General features: G+C 42.0%; 2 protein-coding genes across 4 annotated transcripts in view; one reads left to right on the top strand and one right to left on the bottom strand.

Annotated features, from left to right (window-relative positions):
* Positions 1-1972: 1972 nt before the first annotated feature.
* Positions 1973-12550, bottom strand: ZDHHC4 (zinc finger DHHC-type palmitoyltransferase 4). 2 transcript variants are annotated; one of them, XM_034784251.1, is made up of 8 exons: positions 12366-12550; positions 11333-11466; positions 10697-10827; positions 7365-7438; positions 6037-6215; positions 4885-5010; positions 3604-3848; positions 1973-2448 (listed from the first exon to the last, which is right to left on the bottom strand). In XM_034784251.1, exons 3-8 carry the CDS (start codon positions 10817-10819, stop codon positions 2164-2166), a joined length of 1032 nt encoding a protein of 343 aa, XP_034640142.1. In that variant the 5' UTR covers positions 10820-10827; positions 11333-11466; positions 12366-12550; the 3' UTR covers positions 1973-2163. The 2 variants fall into 2 exon arrangements, with proteins under 2 accessions (XP_034640142.1, XP_034640141.1); XM_034784250.1 differs by lacking the exon at positions 12366-12550 and having other exon boundaries at positions 11333-12359.
* GRID2IP (Grid2 interacting protein) overlaps positions 8272-25495 on the top strand; it is a 102287-nt gene continuing 85063 nt past the window's right edge. For both annotated transcript variants that reach the window (XM_034784234.1, XM_034784233.1), the window contains exon 1: positions 8272-8809. In XM_034784234.1, the coding sequence (XP_034640125.1) occupies positions 8689-8809 (121 nt within the window). In that variant the 5' untranslated portion in view covers positions 8272-8688. The remainder of the gene's footprint in view (positions 8810-25495) is intronic.

Raw genomic sequence — 25495 nt, 5'->3', positions numbered from 1 at the left:
TTTGTGGAGCTGGGCCTGGGTTCCTTTGTATAACCCTAGCACAACCAAGGGCAGTGCAATCTTCCCCCTACCACTTTTAACCAACCTGTAATTTGACCTATTATGGCTCCAGGGATAAAAAAAAGGGGGGGGGGGGCAAAAACTGGGTTAATGGACTTAAAATGGGGCTTAGACCTGTACCTGTCATCCTCTCACTGCCACTCAAGGTGAGCTTGGGATGAAGACAAGTGATTCATGAATAATTAAATATGTACCCATCCACCCAGCTTATATCATGCATCAACTCTGCCAGAATTCAAGTCTCTTGAGTTTTACAACATGAATTCCATACTCATTTTGGGACTCTGCAATAGTAATGGTGGCTAAGTAGCCACAATTCCAAAGCCTCAGAGAAGATTTAAAACAAAACAAACAAACAAAAAATGCATACTTTTCTATAGGAAAGTCCTACATTTACATATGCAAAGCAACTATACCTAAATTCTGTCACCAGAGTTTTCAGAAAAGTGACTAGTAATTTTCAATGAGCAACTTAAGATACCTCTAATGGGGTTTGATTTGCAGAGGATGGAAACTCAGCAGTTTCTGAAAATAAGGGCATAGTGTCAAATTGAGGCATTGAAACATCAAGTCTCAGCCTGTGTCACCACCTGCGTACACATGCTCTTCCTATAGGCTCTTCCATTGCAAAGAGCATTGAAGGGAAGATCCAAACTAACACTGTTTCCTGGATGAAATGATACATCTTTATATTTTTTTAAGTTACTGCTTTATGTAAAAAAAAGAGTGAAACTACTTATGTTTACAGGTAGATTATATAGGCAGCATTTATATTTTTTCATTCATGCAAATGAATCTTTCATGACAAGAAGGGATTAATAGTTTTCACAAGACTGTCTTAGCAGGCATACTCTTCATCATGAGGTAGGGTTCTGTCACCCGTTTAGTATTTCTTTTACTGTATCACCTAGGAGCCCTAGTTAAGGGTGAGGGCCTCATGGTTGTAGGTACCTTGTACACACACAAAGATGGTCCCTGCTCGAAAGAATTTTCATGATAAACCAGCACCCCTCTTAGGAAAATTTATCCTAATTTTACAGGGACACATTCTACTTTCTACAGATTACAGACCTACTTCACAATGGGTATCCATCACAAGTACAGCCAGGGAAACATTTGGCTTAGTAAGCCAAAGGAGACCATTCTCACAGCTTCTTAGTACCTGTAAAACCCTCCTATAACCACTGGTGATGTGTAAAGAGGATTAACTTCAAGTTCATAAAATCAAATGAAATTAAACAACTGTCATGGATAGCATCTAAGAAAATACAGAATTCAATATTTTGCTAGCCCCTCAAAGATGAGGTGGAAAGAGAAGTAGTGTGATCCCAGCCTAAACTTCTGCTCTCTCAGCAATCACATAATGCAGCCATACAAGAGCCACTGCCTTCCCGGGGAAGCAAGACCTAGATAATGTGTAAATCCAAAAAGAGCTGTACAGTGTAGTATAATATTGGATACATTCACATAGGTGTGATGAAGCCACACAACAGTAAGATTTAAGACATACTAAGTAGTAGAGTCATGATCTGTTCATCTTAAGATACCATGAAATGGTTTAAGGACTTGTACATTCATTTGCTAAAACACTTCTATGCAGTTCCTCAAAGGCTTCATTTTCATAGTTACAACAAAAACATTAGATATAAAATGTGGAGGTTCCTGCTAAATATGCTTACTATATTTAGTCCTTAACACAAATGGAAGTTGGTTAGCCAATTCAAGTTCAGTTTATTTGCTTTAACACGCTTACCCAAAGAACGTACTATAAAAAATCTTTTAAGAAACATTGAACTACAATGACATCCGAAGAAGCTATTTTCTAAAGAGGCCTACAAACCATGGCCTTAGTCCCCGGTTCTAATAATTAGCACATTAATTCTAGAAGTTCGGCAAACACCACAGACAACGATCAGCTTTATAAAAATATATTTTACAATTGAGTCATTTAGAAAAAAAAAATCTCTTTAGCTACAGCACTTAATGAAAAGCACAGTATCATTTCAAGAGTCCTTGGTGCTGGCAAAAAGCTCTTCCTGGAGTTAAATCCTTCGGGAAAAGTTTAAAAAATAAATATAGATTTTAAAAGATGTAACTATTTCCTCATGTTTTTTTCTTTTTTTCTGAACTCGTAGGAGGTTTAAAGATTTCCTTTAAATTGACCCAAACTCCTTGAGAATAAACATTTCTGTAAACAATATGCCTGTCATGGGGCGGCAATGCCTGACAGCAAGAACATTCATAGCTTCTAGATTTATACCATTCATTGGATGTTTGGTTAGTCAGGGCCAGGTACAGGGTGAAACAGCAATATGCCCCCAGCACCAGAGATAGGACAATAACAAAACCAAGCATGAAGACAATTCTAGGAAACGTCAGGAACAGGTGCTGCAAAGACAGAGAAATAGTAACTTATTTTAAAGTCATAGTGTATAAAGTCCCATTTTAAAACATTTTGATTTCGCTCTATTAACCACAGTATAACCAGCTCAGAGATGGTGAATCCCATATGAAGCCTTTAGTAATTAAAGATTTTCAGGAACATATTTCCTCACAGAATTTGTTCATGAAGGGACACTCAAGCTTCTGAATTTGCATACTGAACACAGGATTGTGTGGGTGACCTACACCATAAAGATAATACCTGATACTTAATGGTGACATCAGATTCATTTTTAATTTATTGGATTTTGGTGATTTATGGTTGCAGCTTTAGTGTTAGTTAAGACATATTTTGGATTAAAATCCCACATGGAGTGGTTGTGAAGATACTTCACAAACATGAATTAATGTATCTGAATTCTAGGGTGATGGGTTCCATTACAGACAGAGAAATTAACTTGGGATTTGAGAGTTGGCTGAAAGAGCTGTTGGTGGCTCAGGGCATGGAAGACAGAGATGGATTGCTTCCTATCACTCAGCCATGCTTAAGCAGGCTCCAAAAAATGAGTCTTCCTTTCTCAGCCAGAAGTATGGTGGCATCAATATATAGTATGAACATCGCAGTAGGCGGTGGTGTCAAACTAAAAGAAACTCAAACTCACATGAAAACTCACCTTTGTTTAAGTGTGAGCAACAATACTGGCCAGGACACGTGTGTGTGTACGTACGTACACCCAGCGATCTTAAACCAAGACCTCTCTGGGTCAATAGAAGTTAAACATCTCTTCCAAAGGACATCTCAAACAGTAAACCAGGTTGTGAACTACTTTAAAAACATTAGTACAGTATATGGTAACTGATGTTTATAAGGCTATTTCTATAGAGATCAAAGATTTATATTCGATATAATGGGTTTGGAGATGGAGAGACTGGAAACTGCCATTCTAAAATATTTTTAAGTTCCTTGGAATGATTGTGACTAATTAGAGCAGCAAAAGTGGGTTCACTACAAGAGGTTCACTATAATGGCTCGCTCCCCCCACAAAACAGAACAGCTGGACCTACTGCAAGATTCTTAGGAGACGAGACTTAAAAACAACCCCTTTGTTCAGGCTACGAGCCCAGAAATAGATTAAAATTCAGACATTACAGTGAGTTTACCTGAATAAGAAAGAGAATCTCAACTGCATGCTCTTGCCCCTGATCATCAATGTAACTTCCAAGCATCATATTTGATAGCAGCACTACTTGGATTAGAAATGCTGTTGTTATGATTGCAAGGTTTGCAGCCATGGCAGTCAGAGTGAAGAGGTAAATGAGAAAATATCTTGTATTGAAGGCACCAATGCAGTTGTTGATCCAAACACAGTGGTGATCAAAACGATGTATGCAGTTGTTACATACACCTGATCAAAAATTAAACACAAGACAACACAATTATTTGGGTTTTAAATGACCAATGAGTTTTTTTTTTTTTTTTTTTTTTTAAATGGAGCTTAGTTTATTCCCCCCCGCCCCGCAATGGAAATACAGGAACATGACCAGCATTTGCCATTAAGATACGAAAATAGCCATGTGCGTGCCTGATCATATGTGATTAGTAAAAGCGTGCATAGGAGCATACAGTGTGGTTTGTAGGAATATAGCCAGACTTCTGATTCCTTCTTAAGGAATCTTTTATGGCCAGAAGACTTGTAGGAGAGGAGCCAAGGAACATTTGTCAAAGGCCTTTGTTACCATTAATAGTAAATGAAATGTTTCATCCTCTGTTTGTTACCACCGTGTGTGGCTTTTAAGACTTAAGCAAATACGATGGTTGCAGATTACAAATCAGCAAGAGAAACGTAATATTTAAAAATTAACAGGGATTAAAACAAAACAGTTCCTCTTTTACTCACCAGCCAAGGCTGGAGCCCAGGGACTTCGGTTTCTTCTGTTAGTGCTACCTAAAGCATCATTTGGAAGGTAGAGTGTACAGTTCTCTGCTTCATTTTAAGTGATAGGGATATCAAATACAGCAAGAGAAACATAGAATCCTGAGCTCGGGTCTTGGCAGGTAAAAGCTTTTAATTTCACCTTCAGATGCTCAACAGCTTTTCCATGTCAGGATCCAACTTGACTAGCCAGTTTTCCTTTGTATGAAGTAAAACTCCAAAGCTAGGCTAAAAGGCTGCTTTGCAATTTATTCCCTGAAACTAACCAAGATGTGGTCTCCAGGCTAATATTCTCAGTAGAGTAGTTTAGAGGCAGCATAGATACGTTGCTGATAAACTTGGTTTGAGATCTCCCTGAAAATGAGCAATAATGCCAACAATTCTTTGCAATAATTAAACGGGATAACTAAGTTAAAGGCAGGTGAACTGTAAGTATCAGCAGCAAATGAATCTGGTATAAATTTGTTTTTTTAATATCCTTGACAAGCATAAGGATAAAGGCTCTTACTGCAGTGTTTAGATCTGGCTGGCTTTTCCACGTTGCATGTAGGACACATGGTGCTTTTCTGAAACATTACTCCATCATATGCATAAGCCTTAAGAAACGACTCCTGATTTGACTGTGTTATTATACCTATAAGAGAAACAACACCATAGCAGCAAACTTCTCAGTCAAGAACTGTTGAATATTTAACACTGTGTGAGGCTGCTCATGCACTTTGAATTTCTCTGTGTGTTGCCAGAATCTCAAAGGGGACGACAGTCTTACGATGACTGTAGTGAGTGGAAATAATAGTACAGAAGCTCATTTTTTGGTGTTACACCATCTTTCCAGAGAGAAATATATTCTCAGAATACTGAAGTTTCTAATCTGACTCAAACCCCCCAAAACAGAAAAATCAAAGCAAAGGTTATAAGATTTGCTCACCAATGAAATGATAGTGATGATGACATTAGAGCTCTGGAAAGCAGATGAATGCCCTAAAAATACATCATCGTCTGTTTTTTTATCTCCAAAGCCTGGTCATAAATACATTCCTGGTTTTCAAAACTCTTCCAGGACTTTCTTCACTCTACCCCTCTGTGACTTTGTATGCACCTCCTCCTGGCTCACTCAGTGACTGGCGGATGAGGAGGTGAGATGATTTGATGAAGGTTGCAAAGTAAATTAGTGAGTGACAGAGCCATGAATAAAAACCCAGTCTTCTGTTGGGACTCCTTTGATTTAACCACAATATCTGCTTGTTATACAGAAATACACTGTGTGGTAAACATGAATATTCCTGGCTTTGGAGCGTGTTACTAAAATACACCAAAAGCAATTAGCCCACTTTCTTCCTTATTAAGAGCTAATTATGGCAAAGTGTTATTTAAAAAAAAAAAAATGCCCAGCTGTTTTTTTCAGGGCAAGTGCAGAGAGTACATTTCAAACTGTTCATCACTTATTTCAGCACTTCTTATTTGGAGCGTTAAAGAAATGGGATTTGTTGGGGCCATTTCTGATCTACCATCCAATGAAACGAATTATCCATCAGGGATGAGACACAGAGCATTTCTGGGCAATTACACGATACCTTGGGTTGTGGGAGAAAGCACCAGGTCAAAAGCGAAATGACAATTGCCCAGGAAATGCAACAATTCAAAATAAATATGAACTTACCAGGGTTGGTCACGGAACACAGAATGAAAAACCCCATATTCACAGCCAGCAACAAATACGGCAGCAGAAGGTAATGAACGCTGAACTCCATCTCTTGGCAGTAGCCAAATACTTCCCAAGTGTATTCACCATAAACTGCCACTTGTAAGGCTAAGTGCAGGGCAATGAACAGGCAACTTCTGTAATGAAAGGGGAAGAGGACAGCTTAATTCACAATCAGTGCTCTAAATACAAGATAAGCGTCATTCAGAGGTGACGGTTAAGCAGCAAAGGCTCTCTCATGCTCAGGAATAGCTGCTACTGAGCTCATGGTCAAACTAATTTCTCTAACTGGGATTCCCTATTGATAGCACGCAGCCTAGCCAAAATTCCCTAAATTTACAATAACTCCCAATATTTTTATGTCTTTGAGGGGTTCTTTAAGTAAATCTCATCAAAGTCTCATAATCAAAATGGACCCTCACAGGCACAAAAGTGTGCCACAGGAACAAGTGGATTCTTAGACAACACTTTGGTGCTGACGGAGAGTCACCTTAATCCCAAGAACTGCTTTGAAAGCATTGAATAAACAAAATATTAAAGTAAAATTGACCAATTTGGCAGCTGTAAGAGAAAGGACGCAGCACCATGAACAAGAGAGCAGCATACTGGGAGGTTAATGATGGCAAACACTAATTCACACCTAAAAACATACTGCATATCACATTAGGTGGACCATTTAAACTGAGGTCAGTGTGCCATTTCCCCAGCATTTAGATGCTCAGATACATCTTGCTGAATCTGTGCCCCAAGTTTAGTGCACCCATGTAGGGGGGGAAATTACTGTGGATTAAGGGAAAGATGTGTCTATTAATTAAATTTCGCTGTTCCAAGAGTAATCTGGATGAACATCTGTATTACTCGTTTTATAGCTTTAGCAATATGTGGTTTACTACAGCCTGAATTCTCGTTACAGAAAAGCTCTATTCTATTGTTCTCATACCACCTTTACCACCATAGTTTCTGAGCACCTTCCAGTAATACATTAAGTGACGTGACTAACATCTGCCTATGTGGTTCATTCTTTCAAAACTATGGAGCTACGCTATGTAAAATTTGCTTAAATATTTTACGACATCCATTCTCTCAACAGCAAGCAAGGAAGAGAGAGAACCACACAGCTAACTTGAAAGAGAATCTGTAGTCCCAGACAAACATCCTTGGCAAAGAGGGAAACACCTCTAAGAGCAATCTCTCACAGCTTTGTTGGTACCAATGGGAGGCTGCCATCAGTAATGATCAGAAACAGTTCAGGAAAAGGATGTCAAAGAAAAAAAGAAGTGTGCTACCGTGTGTGGAAGAGCCTGTGAAGCACCCTCTGTGTTGCACTTTGAAGCCGTGTTGGGATTACAGATGAAGATACCTGGAGCAAATGAAGATACCAATCTGAATTACACATCACTTTTCCCTCTTTGTAGCAAAAAATTCAAACAAAAATAATATTTCTATAGCACCTCCCATCTGAGGATTTCAAAGGACATTAAAAACATCAGTTCACTAAAGTCTCCTAATTCCTCTGAGGTGGATACTGTTATATCCACTTTACAGGGGGTGGGGGGGGGGGAAGAGAAGAGAGAACTGATGCACAGAGAGCCAGTTTTTTAAAGGTATTTAGGCACCTAAAAAATGCTGATGGGGTGTTTAGAAGCACCTAACTAAGTTGTTTTTTCACCCCAGATCTTACCAATTCTGGGAAATTTTAAAGATCAGCTGTTTGAGTTATTTGTGATTTAAAAAAAAAACAAAAAACTTAAGGTGTTTTGTTTTGTTTAAAAGGAAAGAGCACCTTTAGGCTGAGAATATGCATGGAAAGTTTTAGCCCAAAAGAACAACTTTGATGGAGTGAGTGAAACCAAAGGGTTATAACGAAAGTCAAGAAGCGACCAGGAAAGTGATGCTGAGAATATCCAGTTTGATAGCTTCATGTTTTTCTAATGGTCAATTCAAAAACTGCCATAAACAAAGAAGGAAAAAAACTGTCTGTTTTCATTCAGTGACATGATTAGCACACTCAATGCTGTGGAACTGTCTCTATCTGCCAGGGAGTAGATGATTTATCTCTATAGCAACACACCTCTCCACCAATGGTGCAAAAAGCGCAGCAGCAAAGCAGAATCGCTATATGGGGGGGGGGAGGGAGGAGAAGAATTGCACTGAGGCTTTTTATCTTACATGTGACAAGATCACAAGCCAGGCAGGTTTGGGAGGGATGGTACGTATTCCACTTCTAACAAGTCTGCCTCATACTACAAGATAGTTCATGGAAAATTTTTAAAAAACAGGCGGCTATATGCTGCTGTTAGAGGGGCATTAGAAATCAGATATAAAAACAAACCTCTTATGCAACTTTCAGAATCTGACTTCAAATTAACTGTATGAAAATGTGTTTACTATCCTCTATCATTGCATCCAAGAGAGGACAGAAGGAAACACCCCATTTCCCCCCTGATGTAAAAATTAAGGTGGCATAAGAAGCTTGTGTATTTCAGAGGGCTTCCCCCCCATTCCCTCCGCACACCACTGAAGTAAACAGCATTCAAGTTAAACCAAAGCAAAAAGGCTCTTAAAAATGTTGCCTTTCCCTGTTATGGTTATGGAAGCAAGATGATATGAATGTGGAAAGAACTGCATACAGAAGCCAACCATTTTGCACCAATGAAGACTGGCAGCATGAAAAAGAGAACAGTGGGATGGACGCTGACCTGCCAGAGAGCTAGAAACAGCTATGGTGTGTGTAAGTAAGTCATTTTATATTGTTCAAAATCCACATCTTGAGGTGCTTAAAATAATACAGTCAGTCACACCTTCAACATACCGGTGGCTTTATGCATTTTGGCCTACAGTCAGAAACCAACTAATTTTTTTTAAAGATACGGTTTATACATAACCCCCCCCCTTTAAAGTTACCCTGTAATTGTTTAACTTTGATATTTTCACATTTTATTTCTTTGGCAAAATGGGAGTACTTCTTTTACATCATAAATGGTATTTGTAATATCTAGTTTGTTGCATAAACAGCACAGAGATATATATTTTAAGTAATGAAGAAATACAATCAACAATTTGCCCAGCTCCCTTTACTCGCAAAGTAAAATAATAAAAGCCAAAAACTGTTCATAATCATGTAACTAATATTAAATGTGTCTAGTTACTTCACTGACTTCAGATTTTTCATTCTCCTTTCCCTGCTTATAGTACAGTGCTATTTCTTTCCATTTAGACAGATTTGTTTAAGAAAGGAATATTTGTTTATTCTTGTTCTTATTTATTTGCAACAAACTCATGATTTTTTTAAATCTCCATTTAAAGAAAAATGCCTCATATAGCTAAAGTTCTTCATTCTCCTTAGTTGTTAGCATATTCTACCAAATAACATTACTTACATAGTACCGAGTAGGATTTTTTAAATAATTTTTATTAAAATTGCAGTTGCGTCTGACCCATTTGCTATATTCTCTCAATTAAAACAGCCCTACAATTATTTTTATGTGAACTACAAATATTGTAAATGTATGGCAACTCAGGTTTATTGTTTATTTATCCTTAAAAATAAATAAATAATTATTTTGCAGTGCTATTGAACAAGTGTAATTTTTATATTACAGAACAGCAAGTTCTGTTCTTACCCCATACAATGCAGCAACAACATTGGTTTCAACTACATTTTGTGGTGCGTTCAGAGCCCTGGAAACCTTTCATGTATCTACTGAGCAGGTTCAGCACAGTTTGCTGTAACACAAGTCTCCCTGTCAGTATGCCTCACCCTGAAGCAGAGGAACCCCCAAAACAAAGTAAGAGGGGGAATTCAGTCTCCATGGCTCACTCAGATTTTGGTGTGTCTGCTGAGACTGATTACATGCCATCTGTAAACTGGAGAGTGACCTCATTTCAGATAGGTCATTTAGACTTTTTGTCACCACCAGCTGGGCTACCAGCTTTGTGCATCACTGTATGCAGGATGACTGACAGATGAAAGACATTGTATCTCATTCCTGATCCCGGCTTACATCTAATTAGAGGGGGTATTCATATGGCACCATGGAAATGTCCATTGTAGGTCTCAAAACCATTAAATTGCTACCAAAATTCCTTGAAAAATCAACATACCAAGGAATACAGAAGTGGTTATATGGAACAGACTCTATCCCAGTACCTCACTCTCTTCACGCAGAAGACAACTGGAGGATCCACTAGCAACCGATTTTCCCTTGTTCTTCCCCCACATCTCCAGCCTCTTTCTGCCCCCACCCCCAACACTCTGCCACCTATCAGTGGGCCTCCTTACATCATCATTGCTCAAGAAAACCACACCAGTTCTGCTAAGAGCAGACCCACAACCAATAGAGGATAGGCCAGGATTGCCCCCCAAACAAATAAGGAGCAGGCTCTTCTCTGTTTTCAGAGCATTATGTGATATACATAAGTGTAAGAAACTCGCTTAAATCCATACAAATTATGACCCTTTTCAGAAATTTAAGTGTGGTGCATAACACAGCCAGCCAGTCACAGAGAGACAAAGCTGAAAACAGAAGGGTCAGTTTGTGCTGGCTGCACTCATACTCAAAACTGGGGAGACGTGACCACAACATGACATGAATATGACCAATGTTAGACTCCTTACCTGAGTTATACAACTGAGGCCTCTGGCAGGAAAACTCTGTTTCCTTCCTGAATAGATGCAGACTAGAACAACACTAGCCAGAACTAATAGCAGATAAATTATGAAGAGAGCCAAAAAGTCCATCCTGCGTCCTGCAACAAAAAAAGGAGCTTATTGGCGCTGCCTGCTGCTGCTGTGTGTTCCTAGCCTCTATGCGCTGGTATCTAGGATTAGAAATGCTGCACATTATTTATCAAAACATTTCTAAACAGTACCCAATTCTGATGGAAACCAGTCCTGGAAATCTCCACAAATACTCTGGCATGGCTCAGAGCGAGGCAAAGAATCTAGTTCAAAACATTATTTATGTTTTCTATAGAGCTCTAACAGTGTGCATGAAGCATTTTAGAAGCATCTACAGCCAAAACAAGGAGCCACCTCTCATTCCATAACTGGCTTCGACCCCTTTAGGGCAGTAATAATCCATTTGTATTTACACACAGCCCAACATAAGAGGGCTCAACGTGGACTGGGACCAATGGATGCTACAGTAATCAATAGCAGCAGCAGGGGAAACTCAGAACCCTGAAGTCTAGACAAATGCATTGATTTTCATCTTTGTTTTAAAATGTACTCATCTGCATTGATCACTCTTACCTTGTGTTCTGTTTATTTATTGTATCCACCTGTTGTTGCTTGTCTTTTACTTGGACTGTAAGTTATTGGGGGCTGGAACATCTTTTTGTTATATGTTTATAGAATGCCTAGCACAATGGAGCCCCGCTTGGGATCTATGGGTGATATCACCATGTAAATAATAGTAATAATCTGTCATTTGAAAGATCTACAGATATTCTAGATTTAAAAAAGCCAACAACATTTCAGTTCCCTTTTAATACTAGGAAGCAAAAGGAAAGCCTAATGACACCTGCAGTCTTGTACCACCCTGACAAGCCATCATTTCTAGACTTTTAAGTCTCCCGGAGGTTTCTACACAGAGGTTTGTTGGACTTGCAACGAATAGATGCACTCGGGTCCCTACCATGCTAGACCCGTTTACTGCTCCTCAAACCCAGCTTTAGGGATAGGGTCACCAGACAGCAAGTGTGACAAATCAGGACGGGAGTGTGTGTGTGTGTGTGTGGGGGGGGTAATAGGCGCCTATAAGACAAAGCTCCAAATATCAGGACTGTCCCTATAAAATCAGGACATCTGGTCACCCTCAGGGACCCCGCTCCCGACCCCAGCCACCGCAACGCTCGAAAGGCTTTTCTGCCCCAGGCCCGAGCCTGCAAACAGCCACAGGCCGGAGCAGCTGGTCGGGCCGTTGGGATCCATGGGGCACCCCGGGCCGGCCGGCCCCACTCGTGTGAGTGAGGGGGCAGCTCTCCCTCATAACCCCGCCCAGCCCCCCTCGCCCTGCTGCGAACCCCCACCCCGGGCACCCCCTTGCCGCAGCCCGGGAGCGGCCCTGCGGGGCTCGGCTTCAAGCCCTTCCCCGGCGAGATCAGCCCCCGCCCCGGGCTCGGGGCCTGGCGGACAGGCGCTGAACGTGTCGGGATGGCAGGGCGGGAAGCGACTCGCCCAGGGGCTCCCGGCCGGAGCGCAGCCCCTGAGCCGGGGCCCGGCCCCGCAGAAGCGGCTGGGCCTAGCCCGGCTCTGAGGGAGGCCTCCGGCGGGAGAACCTCACCGCCAGCTTCCCGCCGTGCCCTCCAGGTCTGGCTAATCGAGCGCCGAGCAGCCGGCTGCTCGGGAATCGCTTAGTCACGGAGGGGTCGTTGCCTAGTAACCGGGAGGCTCCGGGCCCCGCCCCTCGCTGGGACGATTCTGTGGGAGGCAGAGCTCGGGTCATAGGACCGCTAAGAATCCCGCCCTGACTGACCGGTACGAGACCGGAAGTTCCGGTTACTAAAAAGTTATGCAACCGGAAGTTCTGTCAGCCCAACCGGAAGTTGGTTGGCTGCTGACCCAAGACCATTGGAGCAGTGGCTGCCACCAACCAAGTTTAGTTTGTCCCTGTCTGTCCAAACTGCCCAGGAAGTGCGGTCGTGTTGTGGCATGTGGTGCGAGGCCATCACTGTCCCTTAGGATGATGTGGTGATGCTGGTGCGCTGCCCACTGTATGATGTCACAGCCCCCATCTGCCACTTGGTGCATGATGTCACAACCTGCTCTGCTACTGCGAGGTTGTTGCCATTGCTGCATGAGAATGCCACAGTCTTCAAATCGCTGCCACTGCGTCAACAGGCCACTCCCTAGCAGAAGGAAGATGTTTTGTTAGGACTCTGCAAGGTGCCATGTCATCATGAGAAGGACACAGGCATAGGTGCTGGAACTAGGGGTGTGCCCCCCCGTCCCCGGCTTTAAGTAGTTATCAACCCAAATACATGGTTTCCGCCTTCAGCACCCCCACTATAAAAATTGTTTCAGTACCCCCGGGACACAGGGATGAGTCATCATGCAGGGATGCTGCATCAACACATCTGAAATGCAGGAGGCCGTAACTGTCTCACAGGCTGGATGCAGGAGGCTAAGCCCTGTGAAATTTGAGACCGGCCCACAAATTTCAATCTGAATGGAAAAATTGGACAGAGGCTGCATCCAGTGGGATGGAAGTGACTTCTTCTGAGTAGAGAGACCAAGACTGTCATGTGCTTTAAGATATAAAGACAGTTATTCTCAATTTCTAAGCAACTTGCCAGCTAATTATAAATAAAATAACATAGCAATAAAACAGCAATAAATTGGCAGCCAATGATAACAACAACAAGAATGATCAAAGAGGAGGTACAATCTGGAAGATTAAAAATACATTTATTTATTGGGAAAAAAAAAGAAAAGAACAAATGATCCAGTCTGACCAGAAAACCTTGGTCTGAGGCATGCATCTGTTTCACCCCCACACCCCTGGAATACCTATTCCAACACCGCACTGTGTAATAATGGCATCCAGGACATGTTACTTCCTCAGGTCTGAAGAAGAGCACGGTGTAAGCTCAAAAGCTTGTTTCTCTCATCAACAGAAGTTGGTCCCATAAAAGATATTACCTCACAGAACCTGTCTCTCTAATATCCTGGGACTAACACAGTTACAACACCAGGGCATGTTACTTATAGTTCAGTGGCACTGGAAATTGTACAGAAGCCCTGCAAAATGGTAGGTTAATAATCCAGTCAGTGAACTAGTTGGTAATGATGCTGTGATTTATAACCTAGTAATGTCCCGTTAAGCCTTCAAAGTCCAGAACTGAGATCTTTTTGGTTGCAATTTATTACACTAGTGCAATGGCAAAGCCCAAGTATTTTCCCCAAATCAACCTCCCTGCTGTTGGAAGCCCTCCCCGATTCCCACTTGTTGTGCACAGCTCATGAGAACTAGACAATAAGAGCTGCCATACTGGGTCAGACCAATGGTCCAATTAGCCCAGCATCCTGTCTCTGACAGTGAGTACGGCTTCCAGGGAGTGTACAGAACACGGCAATCATGGAGTGATCCACCCATGCCTTTCACTCCAAGTACTGCCTATGTGATTGTCAGAAAACATTCCAAGAGTCCTAGATATATGCACTTCCTATGTGATCCACTTCCTTGCTTGCAGAAACCCTCACACATCACACCTGGTGTGGGCCTCCTCCTTCATCTACCTACTGCTCCCGCCAGAAACCTTCCCAGATCCCCCAACACTTGTCTCCCAACTGCTGAAAAGCCTCTCTGATCTATCTCCTCGCCTGTGCTTTCTATTTTACCTACTTTCCTTCAGCCAGAAACTTACCTTGACCCCCTGGATGTGTACTGTCTTTCTGACCCACTTCTCTGCTCCTGGTTCCAACCCCCAGATGGGTAGAGTGGCAGCCAGCCAGGAGTACATGTGTGGGGAAAAAGCAACAAAGAGTCCTGTGGCACCTTATAGACTAACAGATATAAGGTGCCACAGGACTCTTTGTTGCTTTTTAGAGATCCAGACTAACACGGCTACCCCTCTGATGTGTGGGGAAGAGTTTCCTGAAAGGGAAATAAGGGTTTCTTGTCATGGGAGGAGGCAAGATCAACAGTTGGGGTAGATGAGTCAAGGATCTTTGAGGTCGGGGAAGAGGGAGGGATGAGAATCCCCCAGTGTAGCTTATCAGTAAGGTTTAATGAGAGGAAAGGCAGACAAATATAAGAAGGGTGCAGCAGCCAGCCACATATAACAAGAATCATGATACAGGGTTATGAGAGGCTGCAAAGATTACATCTGGTTGTTGTAATTGGATAAGCCTCTAGCACTGGGACTCTCCTAATAACCCCCTTTCAGATGGCTCAGGCTGGTTTTGGAGCCGGGGCATCCTGACTCCTAACTATCTGCTTAACAGTGACTCCATTTGTGTTATTTCTTTTTATGGAACATAATGAGAATGGCTGCTGAGAGGTTAAACCAAGGGCAGGTCTTCACTACGGGGGGGGGAGGGTCGATTTAAGATACGCAAATTCAGCTACGCGAATAGCGTAGCTGAATTCGACGTATCACAGCCGACTTACCCTGCTGTAGGGACGGCGGCAAAATTGACCTCTGCGGCTTCCCGTCGACGGCCCTTACTCCCACCTCCCCTGGTGGAGTAAGAGCGTCGATTCGGGGATCGATTGTTGCGTCCCGACGAGACGCGATAAATCGATCCCCGAGAGGTCGATTTCTACCCGCTGATTCAGGCGGGTAGTGTAGACCTAGCCCAAGACAAGGACAGAAAGTGACTGGAGCTGCCCTTGCCCAGCTGACCTAGGCAGTACAGAGAGTTCAGCTCCCAACACATACCTGTGTTTCCTTCCTTTGAACTAAGAATCTGAGATAATTAAATTTTAATTCTAGGCCTTTAAGGAGTCATTGGTCCCCTGGAGAGAAAGCAGAATCCAGACTAGTGCAGAATGAAGTTTAATGTAGGAGGAAAGCCTTATTTTTAAAACGGAAAATGCCTCTCTATAGTCTCTTCTTAGATCTCAGTTTATTGCCCAGGCTATACAGGGATTCAGCTGTATTATGCAGAGCCAGCCCATGGGTGCAGCTCTACAAGAGGTAGGGACCACTAGGATAGGAAGGTTCGTTAATAAGACAAGTGGTACCATGGATTCAAAATGTAGCAATTACAAAACAAAACCACCAGGGAAATGGCTCCAAATTGAAGCACAAAGTGGCCATCAGTTCAGGGAGTATTGTGATCAGGACTTGTGGGGTTGGGGTGATGTTGTTGGAGGTAGTAGCAGGGCTATTAATTCAGACTTGCTTCCACATCTGTGGCCCTGAACAGTAGAAAGAGGATAAAACCAGTAGAAAGGGAGGATAAAGCCAAGAAAATCCCCTAAATCCCAAAGCTCTATTTAGGATTCTTATTAATGATCCAGCGTAATAGGAGTTATGTGTAAATTAGGGCTGTCAGTTAATCGCAGTCAACTTACGCGATTATCTAAAAAAAAACTCAATTAAAAAAATTAATCGCGATTAATCGCCGTTTTAATCGCACTGTTAAACAATAGAATACCAATTGGAATTTATTAATTGTTCTTGATGTTTTTCTACATTTTAAAATATTGTATATTGATTTAAATTACCACACAGAATACAAAGTGTACAGTGCTCATTTTATATTATTTTAATTATAAATATTTGCACTGTAAAAATGATAAAAGAAATAGTATTTTTCAATTCACCTTATACAAGAACCATAATGCAATCTCTTTGTCGTGAAAGTGCAATTTACAAATGTAGATTTTTTTTGTTACACAACTGCACTCAAAAACATAACAATGTAAAACTTTAGAGCCCACAAGTCCATGGAGTCTTACTTCTTATTCAGCCAATCGCAAAGACAAACAAGTTTGTTTCCATTTACAGGAGATAATGCTGCCTGCTTCTTATTTACGTCACCTGAAAGTGAAAACAGGCATTCGCATGGCACTTTTGTAGCCGGCATTGCAAGGTATTTACGTGCCAGATATGCTAAACATTCATATGCTTTGGCCACCATCCAGAGGACATGTTTCCATGCTGATGATGCTCGTTAAAAAAAACATGTGTTAATTAAATTAGTGACTGAATTCCTTGAGGGAGAATTGTATGTCTCCTGCTCTGTTTTATCCACATTCTGCCATATATTTCATGTTATAGCAGTCTCGGATGATGACCCAGCACATGTTGTTCGTTTTAAGAACACTTTCACAGCAGATTTGACAAAACACAAAGAAGATACCAATGTGAGATTTCTAAAGCTAGCTACAGCTCTAAGAATCTAAAGTGCCTTCTAAAATCTGAGAGGGATGAGGTGTAGAGCATGCTTTCAAAAGTCTTATAAGAGCAACACTCAGATGTAGAAACTACAGAAGCCAAACCACCAAAAAAAGATCAATCTTCTGCAGGTGGCATCTGACTCAGATGATGAAAATGAATGTGTGTCAGTCTGCACTGCTTTGGATTGTTATCAAGCAGAACCCATCATCAGCATGGAAGCATGTCTCTGGAATGGTGGTTGAAGCATGAAGGGACATATGAATCTTTAGCACAACTGGCACATAAATATCTTGTGACATCGGCTACAACAGTGCCATGTGAATGCCTGTTCTCACTTTCAGGTGACATTGTAAACAAGAAGTGGGCAGCATTATCTCCTGAAAATTTAAATAAACTTGTTTGTCTGAGCGATTGGTTGAACAAGAAGTAGGACTGACTGGACTTGTAGTCTCTAAAATTTTACATTGTTTTGTTTTTGAATGCAGGTTTTTTTGTACATAGTTCTACATTTGTACGTTAAATTTTCACGATAAAGAGATTGCACTACAGTACTCGTATTAGGTGAATTGAAAAATACTATTTGTTTTGTTTTTTACAGTGCAAATATTTGTAGTCCAAAATAAATATAAAGTGAGCACTGTACACTTTGTATTCTTTGTTGTTACTGAAATAATATATTTGTAAATGTAAAAAACATCTAAAAATATTTAAAGAAATGGTATTCTTTTATTGTTTAACAGTGCGATTAATCACGATTTATTTTTTTAATAGCTTGACAGTCCTTATCGTGATTAATTTTTTTAATCGCTTGACAGCCCTAGTGTAAATACATGTTTGGGTCTCAGATTCTCAAAGATTCCCATTGAATTTCCTTCTGATCACTGTGCACTGCTAGATGGATCCGGAAAGCTGAGGTCACCTGAAAATGCTGAGACCCAAGAGGAAAGATTGTGTGTAACACAGATATATGATATGTGCTATTCTTTGTGTTTGTTTAAAAAGCAGCATAGAATTCATCTGATTCGCTGCCTCCACTTTCCTGCAGCTTTCTTAGGAGAAACATTTTCTTAAGCAAATAACCCTTTGGCTTCTGTAGGAGCTGTGAGATATATCTCCACTGGCTGTACAGTGCTTCTGCAGTCACCAAAGTGTTGTATCTGCTGTACACCCATGGAGTTAAAACAGGGATGAATTTAATTCACTGTTTAAGGGGAGCAGCATCTTCCCATGCAAATACATTGGAGGTTGCTTCCTAAATTCTCCCCTGGGAATTTACATCTACCTAAGGTTTAAACTGGTTAAAGCTTTAAGAGCCTGAGAATTTTCTTCTTGTTCCAAGCATGGTGACAGTGTTAGCTGAAACCGCTCCTGTGCCTGCCCGGCACACTTTGTACTCCTGTTCTCCAGAAAGCTCTTTAGGTCGGCTTGCTGATGAATGGCCTATTAGGTTACTGTACTCAGATAGAATTTGCCATAGAAACTCAGGTAGTTGTCACCAGCGTGTAACTGATCCAAAAGCTTTGAAGCTGTTGCGATGGTCTTGTCTGGTAATTTTCCTTATTCCAATCTGCTACTGGCTAGACCCTGTGAAGAAGAGGTAAGCCTTGCATGGGCTGCTTTCATACTGAGAGTAAAACAATTTTTCTAGTCAGGGAGAGCTTCAGAATGCCGGAAGGTAATTTTTTAGGGCAATGGAAACCAGTTCACTGGTAAATTCCTGACAAGGAAAGTGCCAAAGTAAAATTGGAGGAGACAGAAAATGCAGCAAAAATATTAGTTGTAGGGCAACTCCTACCCCAAAGGTCAGGTGTGGTGTCCTACAGGCTACAGTGCAGCCCACGGTCATGCTGTTCCTGTTATCGTAGAGTGAGGACAAAGCTAAGGAACCACAGGTTCTTACTGCTGGTGGATACAACCAACCAGCAAGGTTTGTGCATTGATTCAAGTGCAAGAAGATGTTCTGGGTGTGTGTATTTCTTTGTGATGTTATATGTATGTACAGTTTAGGCCTGGCCCTTGCTTCCCTGAGGAGTTATTAATGGGACCCTTGGTTGGGCATGGTTTGGGAGCCCTGGTTTAAGTCTAATTTAGGTTGTAAGATCCTCGGGGCAGGGACTGTAATTTTATTTGTCTGCAAAGTGCCATGCACAGCTATAGAGCTGGCTAAATAAATAGGAATAATTGTAGGAATACCACAGAGCCACCAAGACTGCATGCTGGCACAGATGCAGCAGCTTGATATTAATTTTGGGACTCTCAGATACAAAAAATCACCTGCTAAATATAATAATATGAGGGTGAGTTTGAATCTGAAGTAGGTAAAGATAATTTAATCCACAGGCTGTGCTGAGCAGCCACCGCATACCAGGCTGTGTCTCATCCAGAAGTTTGGATGATGGTCTATTAGGAAACAAAATGAGTCTTTTTTCTAATCCAGAGTTTTAGCCTTTTGCTCAGAGATCCCCGGCCATTACTAATTCCCGTGGAAGCTCTGTTTGCAGACCAAAGGCTGGAGCTCAGTGTCAAGCTCGTGTCTGGTGCTTTAAATTACCCAATTACATTGAAAATTTATTGGCAATGGAGACAAAGGTTTTTTGACATGCTAAAAAAGAAAATCCATCACAATTATTGACCTTCATTCATATTTAGCTTTCTTAATAGCTAAAGAAAATTTCTCCTGGAATTCCTATTTTTATTTCTGTGTCACCACCAGAGGGCAGTGAATACACCAGCTGGCGCTCCAAGTCAAGATTTTTTTTTACCAGCTGAAACAAAACACATTTTCTGTTAGTTATGGACTTTTTTAAAAGGGGGTCCCACAAATCAAAGAGGTTTTCCTTTTGCAATCCCAGTGTATCTTGGTCTTTTCTCTCTATTCTGCAGGTGTCTGGATGGACAGGGTAAGACTATTTGGTTTTGTTGTTTACACAAGACCTGTCACCAGGTGCTATGTTCTTCATAGTCTTAATATGGCCAATTATAAGCTACAAGGGTTTCCTAGCTCTTCCCTAATCAATAACACCCATGCCATGTTAACTAGACATGTTGCAGGTGCCTGATAAACATTGGGGTGTCTCTGATCATACCGGTGCGGAAGTGGGAGCAGTTCGGTACTAGACATTTTTCCTTTATTTTTGCTATTGTGTGATTTTGGTGCTGATGAAAGTGAGGAGCTAGAAGAGCTAAGCATATGGAGGAGAGATGCTGTGCAAACTCCCGCTCACAGCTCTGCCAGTGCAGCTCAATCCTCATTTGGACCATCCCCTGCTACTTCAGCCATTGGGTCCCCCCTCCAGCTCTGCCTCCAGACCTGCAGCACCCAGGATTATTGGAGATTTGGTCAAGAATTCCCTGTGAGTTCTACCCAGGCACCTCAATTCTGCTTTATAGCATCTTGTTTTATTCTAGTCCGGGGTTCCTCAATTTCCATTAATTTCTGCCAGGATATTGGTCTGCAACACACCTTGCTATTTCAGCCGCTGCCTCAGGTTTCTTCAGAGCAGAGACTGACAGTATGGCTGAACTGTGCTAAATAGTGTACTTTGTGATGTGAGCAAATGCCAATCCGGAACTAGGCTGAGACACCCCTCCCCCACAGCTCTTCACATCTGTGATCTTCCCCTAGCTCAGCATTTCTGTCATGACCCAGATCCCTTATCAGCTTCCTCCATTCCCTGATCAAGAGAAGTTAAATTTGCACCTGGAAATATGGCAGCCAGTGTAGGAATCAGCAGCAAACTGGGTGGGATTATGGAAGGGGAGAGTAAGGAGCACAGTAGAAACGCATGGACAGACAGCACTGCTAGAGAAGAGCAGGAATGTACATTGGCCAGTTAGCAGAGTGAGAAGTCAGTGATTAGCCTTTGATGTTAAATGCTGCCTTGTCCTGCTCTAAACATCCTGCTACAGTGAAAATATTTAACGTAGAAAGAAGAGTGTAGTCAGGAAGTAAACACACACAAACAATCCTCCAGGAGATAAAGCTGCTGTTTGCTGCCGATTTTCTGTGCCTGGCCAGAGACTGAAGAGACTCAAGCTGCATTAAAATGGATTAGGGGCACATATGCAGTGTTGTTGTTGCTGTGGCGGTCCCAGGATATTAGAGAGACAAAAGTGAGTGAGGTAATAATCTTTTATTGGACCAACTTCTGTTGGTGAGAGAGACCAGCTTTTGAGCTTATGCAGAGCTCTTCTTCAATTCTGGGAAACGTACACAGTGTCCCAGGTAAATGCAAGGTTGCTCATATCACAGAAACCAGGAAGGACCAGAGGCATCACCACAGCATCAACAGGAACTCCAGCCATTCGCTAGAAATAAGTGAGACATCTGATTGGGCAAAATGATTGGCATGAAGTATAGAATGCCAGGAGTTGGTCCTTAGGTGATGTACTGTGACACTGCCTATGAAGAGAGGGGGCTATTTGAGTGGGCTGCTGCATAGCTGGAGCTTTCAATGGCCACAAGATATCGAGAATTTCATCTCAAGATGTGTACACAACTGGTGAAGAGTAGACAGATGTGTGGGAATCTTACATCTTCCTCTGAGACATATGGTACTGGCCACTGTTGGAGACAGGATAGTGGACTAGGTGGACCTTGGGTCTGATCTAGTCTGGCAATCCCTGTGTTCACTAAATTATGCGTGGAATTGTTCACTATTTCATTCTGAGCAATTTTATGCCCCTGTGTGTAGACAACTCTGCTCAAAAATGGGTTGTTTTGTGGCTTGATAACAGGGCCTATTTTTGCACCCCCCAATACATCAGAGGAAGAAAATATTTTTGGAAAAACATGTCTTCTTGAGTTCATGCCAAGTGAGAAAAAATCCTCCTTTTCTGAACAGCTTCACTTTTGTTGTGAATATTGTGTACGCTTTATTTCAGTCAGTCACACATCTGAAAAGATCAAACATTATCCCTCCTGATTAAGGATGTAGAAATGCTTACTGACTGAATGGGGCAAATTTTCAGATAAGCCTCAACCCATCCTCTAAAATTAGAACATAAGAATGGACATACTGGGTCAGACCAAAGATCCATCTACCTCAGTATCCTGTATTCCAACAGTGGCCAATGTCAGGTGCCCCAGAGGGAATGAACAGAACAGGGAATCATCAAGTGATCCATCCCCTGTCGCCCATTCCCAGCTTCTGGCAAACAGAGGCTAGGAACACCATCTCTGCCCATCCTGGCTAATAGCCATTGATGGACCTATCCTCCATGAATTTATCTAGTTCTTTTTTGAACCCTGTTATAGTCTTGGCCTTCACCACATCCTCTGGCAAAGAGTTCCACAGGTTAACTGTGCATTGTGGGAAGAAATACTTCCTTTTGTTTGTTTTAAACCTGCTGCCTATTAATTTCATTTGGTGGCCCCCTAGTTCTTGTGTTATGAGAAGGAGTAAATAACACTTCCTTATTTACTTTCTCCACACCAGAATTAGTAGGGCAGTTTTTACTCTTAGGTATTTGTAGGCACAATTTTGCATGCCCAATATTTGCAGGAGCAAAATAGTCAAGTATTTCTGTTCAAGCTGGATTTGTGTGTTTAAAGTGAGTAGTCAGAGATCTAACTACCTGACTTAGTTACACAAGTATACCTTGTGCGCACACAGCATTTTGCATATGCAAAATGTTCCACATGAAAAATGGTGCATGCATAAACTTGGGCCTGTAATGCTTTGTGTGCAGACTGTGTCTGGGCACCTACATGAGGCAGGATGACAGGGTTTGCTGGGAATTCTATGAGAGAACCTGAGCTTTCTGGGTCTCTAGTCCCATTTCCAGATTTGAGAGGTTCAGATACTTGCCACATAAACATCTCTTTGGGCTGCTTTTCTTGTTCAAATTTCCAGGGTCCCTGCTTCGCAGCCCATCACTATTTCTGTTTCCCTTTGGTTTTGCATTTGTGTAGATGGGGGCAAAAGTTACAGTAAAAGCACACACATGTTTATATTGGGCCAGATTTAGCTCTGATGCAACTCTACTGAGGTCCACAGTGTTATACCAGGGAAGTGTTCGGCTCCTTGTGCGTATGATGGATAAACAGACTTGTTGTAAAAGTAATGATTGCTGTGGAATCAAGAAAGAGAAGGTGAGAGGGGACAGATGCTCATGAATGTTACAGCAGTGACTCATTTATGGCCATTAACAGATACAATTAGAGATGGAAAAGACCTACAGAGCATCACAGCCATACCAGAGCAAGGTGGGATTGTTGCCCATGGTGTCCTCTCCAAGGCTTTATCCTGTCAAGTTTCAAGTTTCACAAGTAATGGGGCTCTCACCAGTTCCCTTGGGAGACTATGTCATGCCCCTCTGGATGTCACCATTGGGCAGTTTCTCCTGATATTCATCCCACATTGGCACATAAAACAGAAGAAAGTCGTGCTGTGTGGTTCCTAATGGGATGTAATATCCCTCCCCCAGATTTCTACCCCAGACCCCAGGTCCTGTTGGTGCCGCAGCAGGAGGCATAATACCTTAAAATCTTTTACCTTGCTAAGCCCAGGGATCCTGAAATGATGAGGAAGCAAAGGAGAAAATCAGAAGACAGCAGTTTAATCTTCAGTCCGTGTTATCACACATTTCCCTGCCTTTCTGGCCCTCTGTGTCCAACTCTCTCAGCCATTCCCAGCCAGGAGAATGGCTACTGGTTTCTTTGCATGGGGGCTGAGTATGAATAGGAAGTGGGAAACACAGTTCTGATTACACTCTTTAGCCTAGATCTTGGCAGTCATCCAAGTGAGGTGCTTTTCTGTGTGCAGGATATGTATCGATGCATTTCTACCCAGCACAATATCCCTAATTTTCTCCCCAACACAGCTGGTTGCCGGACCAGGCCAGGACAGTGCTTCTGGCCATTCTCTAGCCCTGTATTTCTGCTGCTTTGACATCGCAGAGTTGTCTATTTTGATTTGCTCGTGTGGGTAGTAGATTTCCCTGCTTGGGCTCTAATCCATTTTAACTCCTTTCAAATTCTAATTCCACTTATAAGTCTTCAGTCTCAGGTCAGCGTGAGACAAAGCCATTACTAACACTGTAATCAGTCTGCAGTTCTCTTTGGCGTGATAGTGAGATTAAACAGAGTAAAAAAAATACGCAGGAAGCTAACACGCAGCATCTTGAGGGGAACTTATTCTGTTCTAAGGAGACTGGAAGGTCATTTTAGTGGCAGTTTGTTGTGGTAGTGAGTGGGGAAAAATGAAACCCTGCTAGAATGAATCTCTCTTTATATTGCTGATCTCAACACTTTCACCATTAAGGTGCCTTACATAAGTTTTTAGCCAGTTCAATCGCTATTGTGGGCCTTAAGGGAAAAAAATAGCGTATAGGCTATTCTTCCGCAGTGAAGTGCACCTTGAATGCTGGATTGTGGATATAGCAGCTTATCAGACTTGGCTGTCTGAAGGAGTAAAAAGAATTTGTGTGGATCAGTGATACGTGCTCCTGAAGGAAACGAATGAGAATGAAGACAGTCCTGAAACCTCAGGGGGACAAACATGTCCTTTGTGAGAGCCTGGCTGGCTTGCCTCCGAGGGCCACAGATTTCTGTAAGTCTTTTCTCATATCACAGATTCATAGCAGTTAGAGCTGGAAAAGACCTACGGTAGGTGGTCAGCTGGTCCATCTCCCTTTAGCCAAAGCAGCATTGTTCCCTAGTACATAATCACCAGTGTTTTGCCTAGTCTCATTTCAGATGTTCAGCCTGAAGGACAACCGTCTGTCTGTCTGTCTCCCTGCTTATATCGCCCTTGTCTGGGGTCTCCAAACTTCCCTTGGGGAGCTCACTCCACAACCTAATAGCTCTCCTGATATTCAGCCTAAATTTTCCTTTGCTTAATTTCACTCCATTAATCACAGGCTTGTTCCACCCTGAACACTTACTCTCTCTCCTGGACATTTTCACCTGTCCGATGCTCACAGACAATTGTTATATCTCTCCTTTAGTTATTGCTTCTTGTTTAGTTCTTTTAATATTCCTTTGTAAGACAATCCTCCCAATTCCCTTTACAGCACAGCTTCAAGTAGCTATTTGCAGTAGCAGATCCAGACGGTGATTATTAATATAGGTTTCTATAGTAATGGATCTCTCTCTCTCCCCCCACTATCCTTTTCCCCTGTGAACAAGCTGCTCCATGTCACCCCTGCCAAGAGGAGGAGGTTAGAGATATTTGTCTTTCACCTACTTGGATTTTAATAGGATATTACAAATCTTTTAATCTCTTGCTGAATTCCAAATGATAAAACTGTAAGGAGGGCTCCTCAGGACTTAAGTGAGAAGAGAAAACATAATTTTGTCACTAAAATTGGAGTTAGAAGAGTCAAGCTGGTCCGATAGTCACTGGGTGAAAGAACAGCTGAAATGATGATGTCATGGCTTCTTTCATACATATGCTTCTGTACTGAGGATGAGCGTGGACTGGAGTAGGACTCTGACCAGAAATGCAAAGGCAGAAGACAGCCACTTTGGGTGATAAATCAAGATTCTATTTACACATCAACCCTGCCCCCGCTATTCTTAGTGAAAGGGCTGGCACAGATAATAGGGAAAAATAAGAAG

Source organism: Trachemys scripta, chromosome 10 (genome assembly GCF_013100865.1).
Source record: "Trachemys scripta elegans isolate TJP31775 chromosome 10, CAS_Tse_1.0, whole genome shotgun sequence".
Lineage (NCBI taxonomy): Eukaryota > Metazoa > Chordata > Testudines > Emydidae > Trachemys > Trachemys scripta.
Note: the sequence above shows the minus strand (reverse complement) of the source record. Positions and strands in the feature narration are given on the sequence as shown.

Excerpts from the sequence above, each read along its gene's own strand:
- ZDHHC4 (XM_034784251.1), bottom strand. The coding sequence starts at position 10,819 with ATGGACTTTTTGGCTCTCTTCATAATTTATCTGCTATTAGTTCTGGCT. Across the intron at positions 7,439-10,696 it reads GCCTCAGTTGTATAACTCAG|GTATCTTCATCTGTAATCCC; the intron begins GTAAGGAGTCTA and ends CATTTGCTCCAG. Across the intron at positions 5,011-6,036 it reads GTGTTCCGTGACCAACCCTG|GTATAATAACACAGTCAAAT; the intron begins GTAAGTTCATAT and ends TTTCTCTTATAG.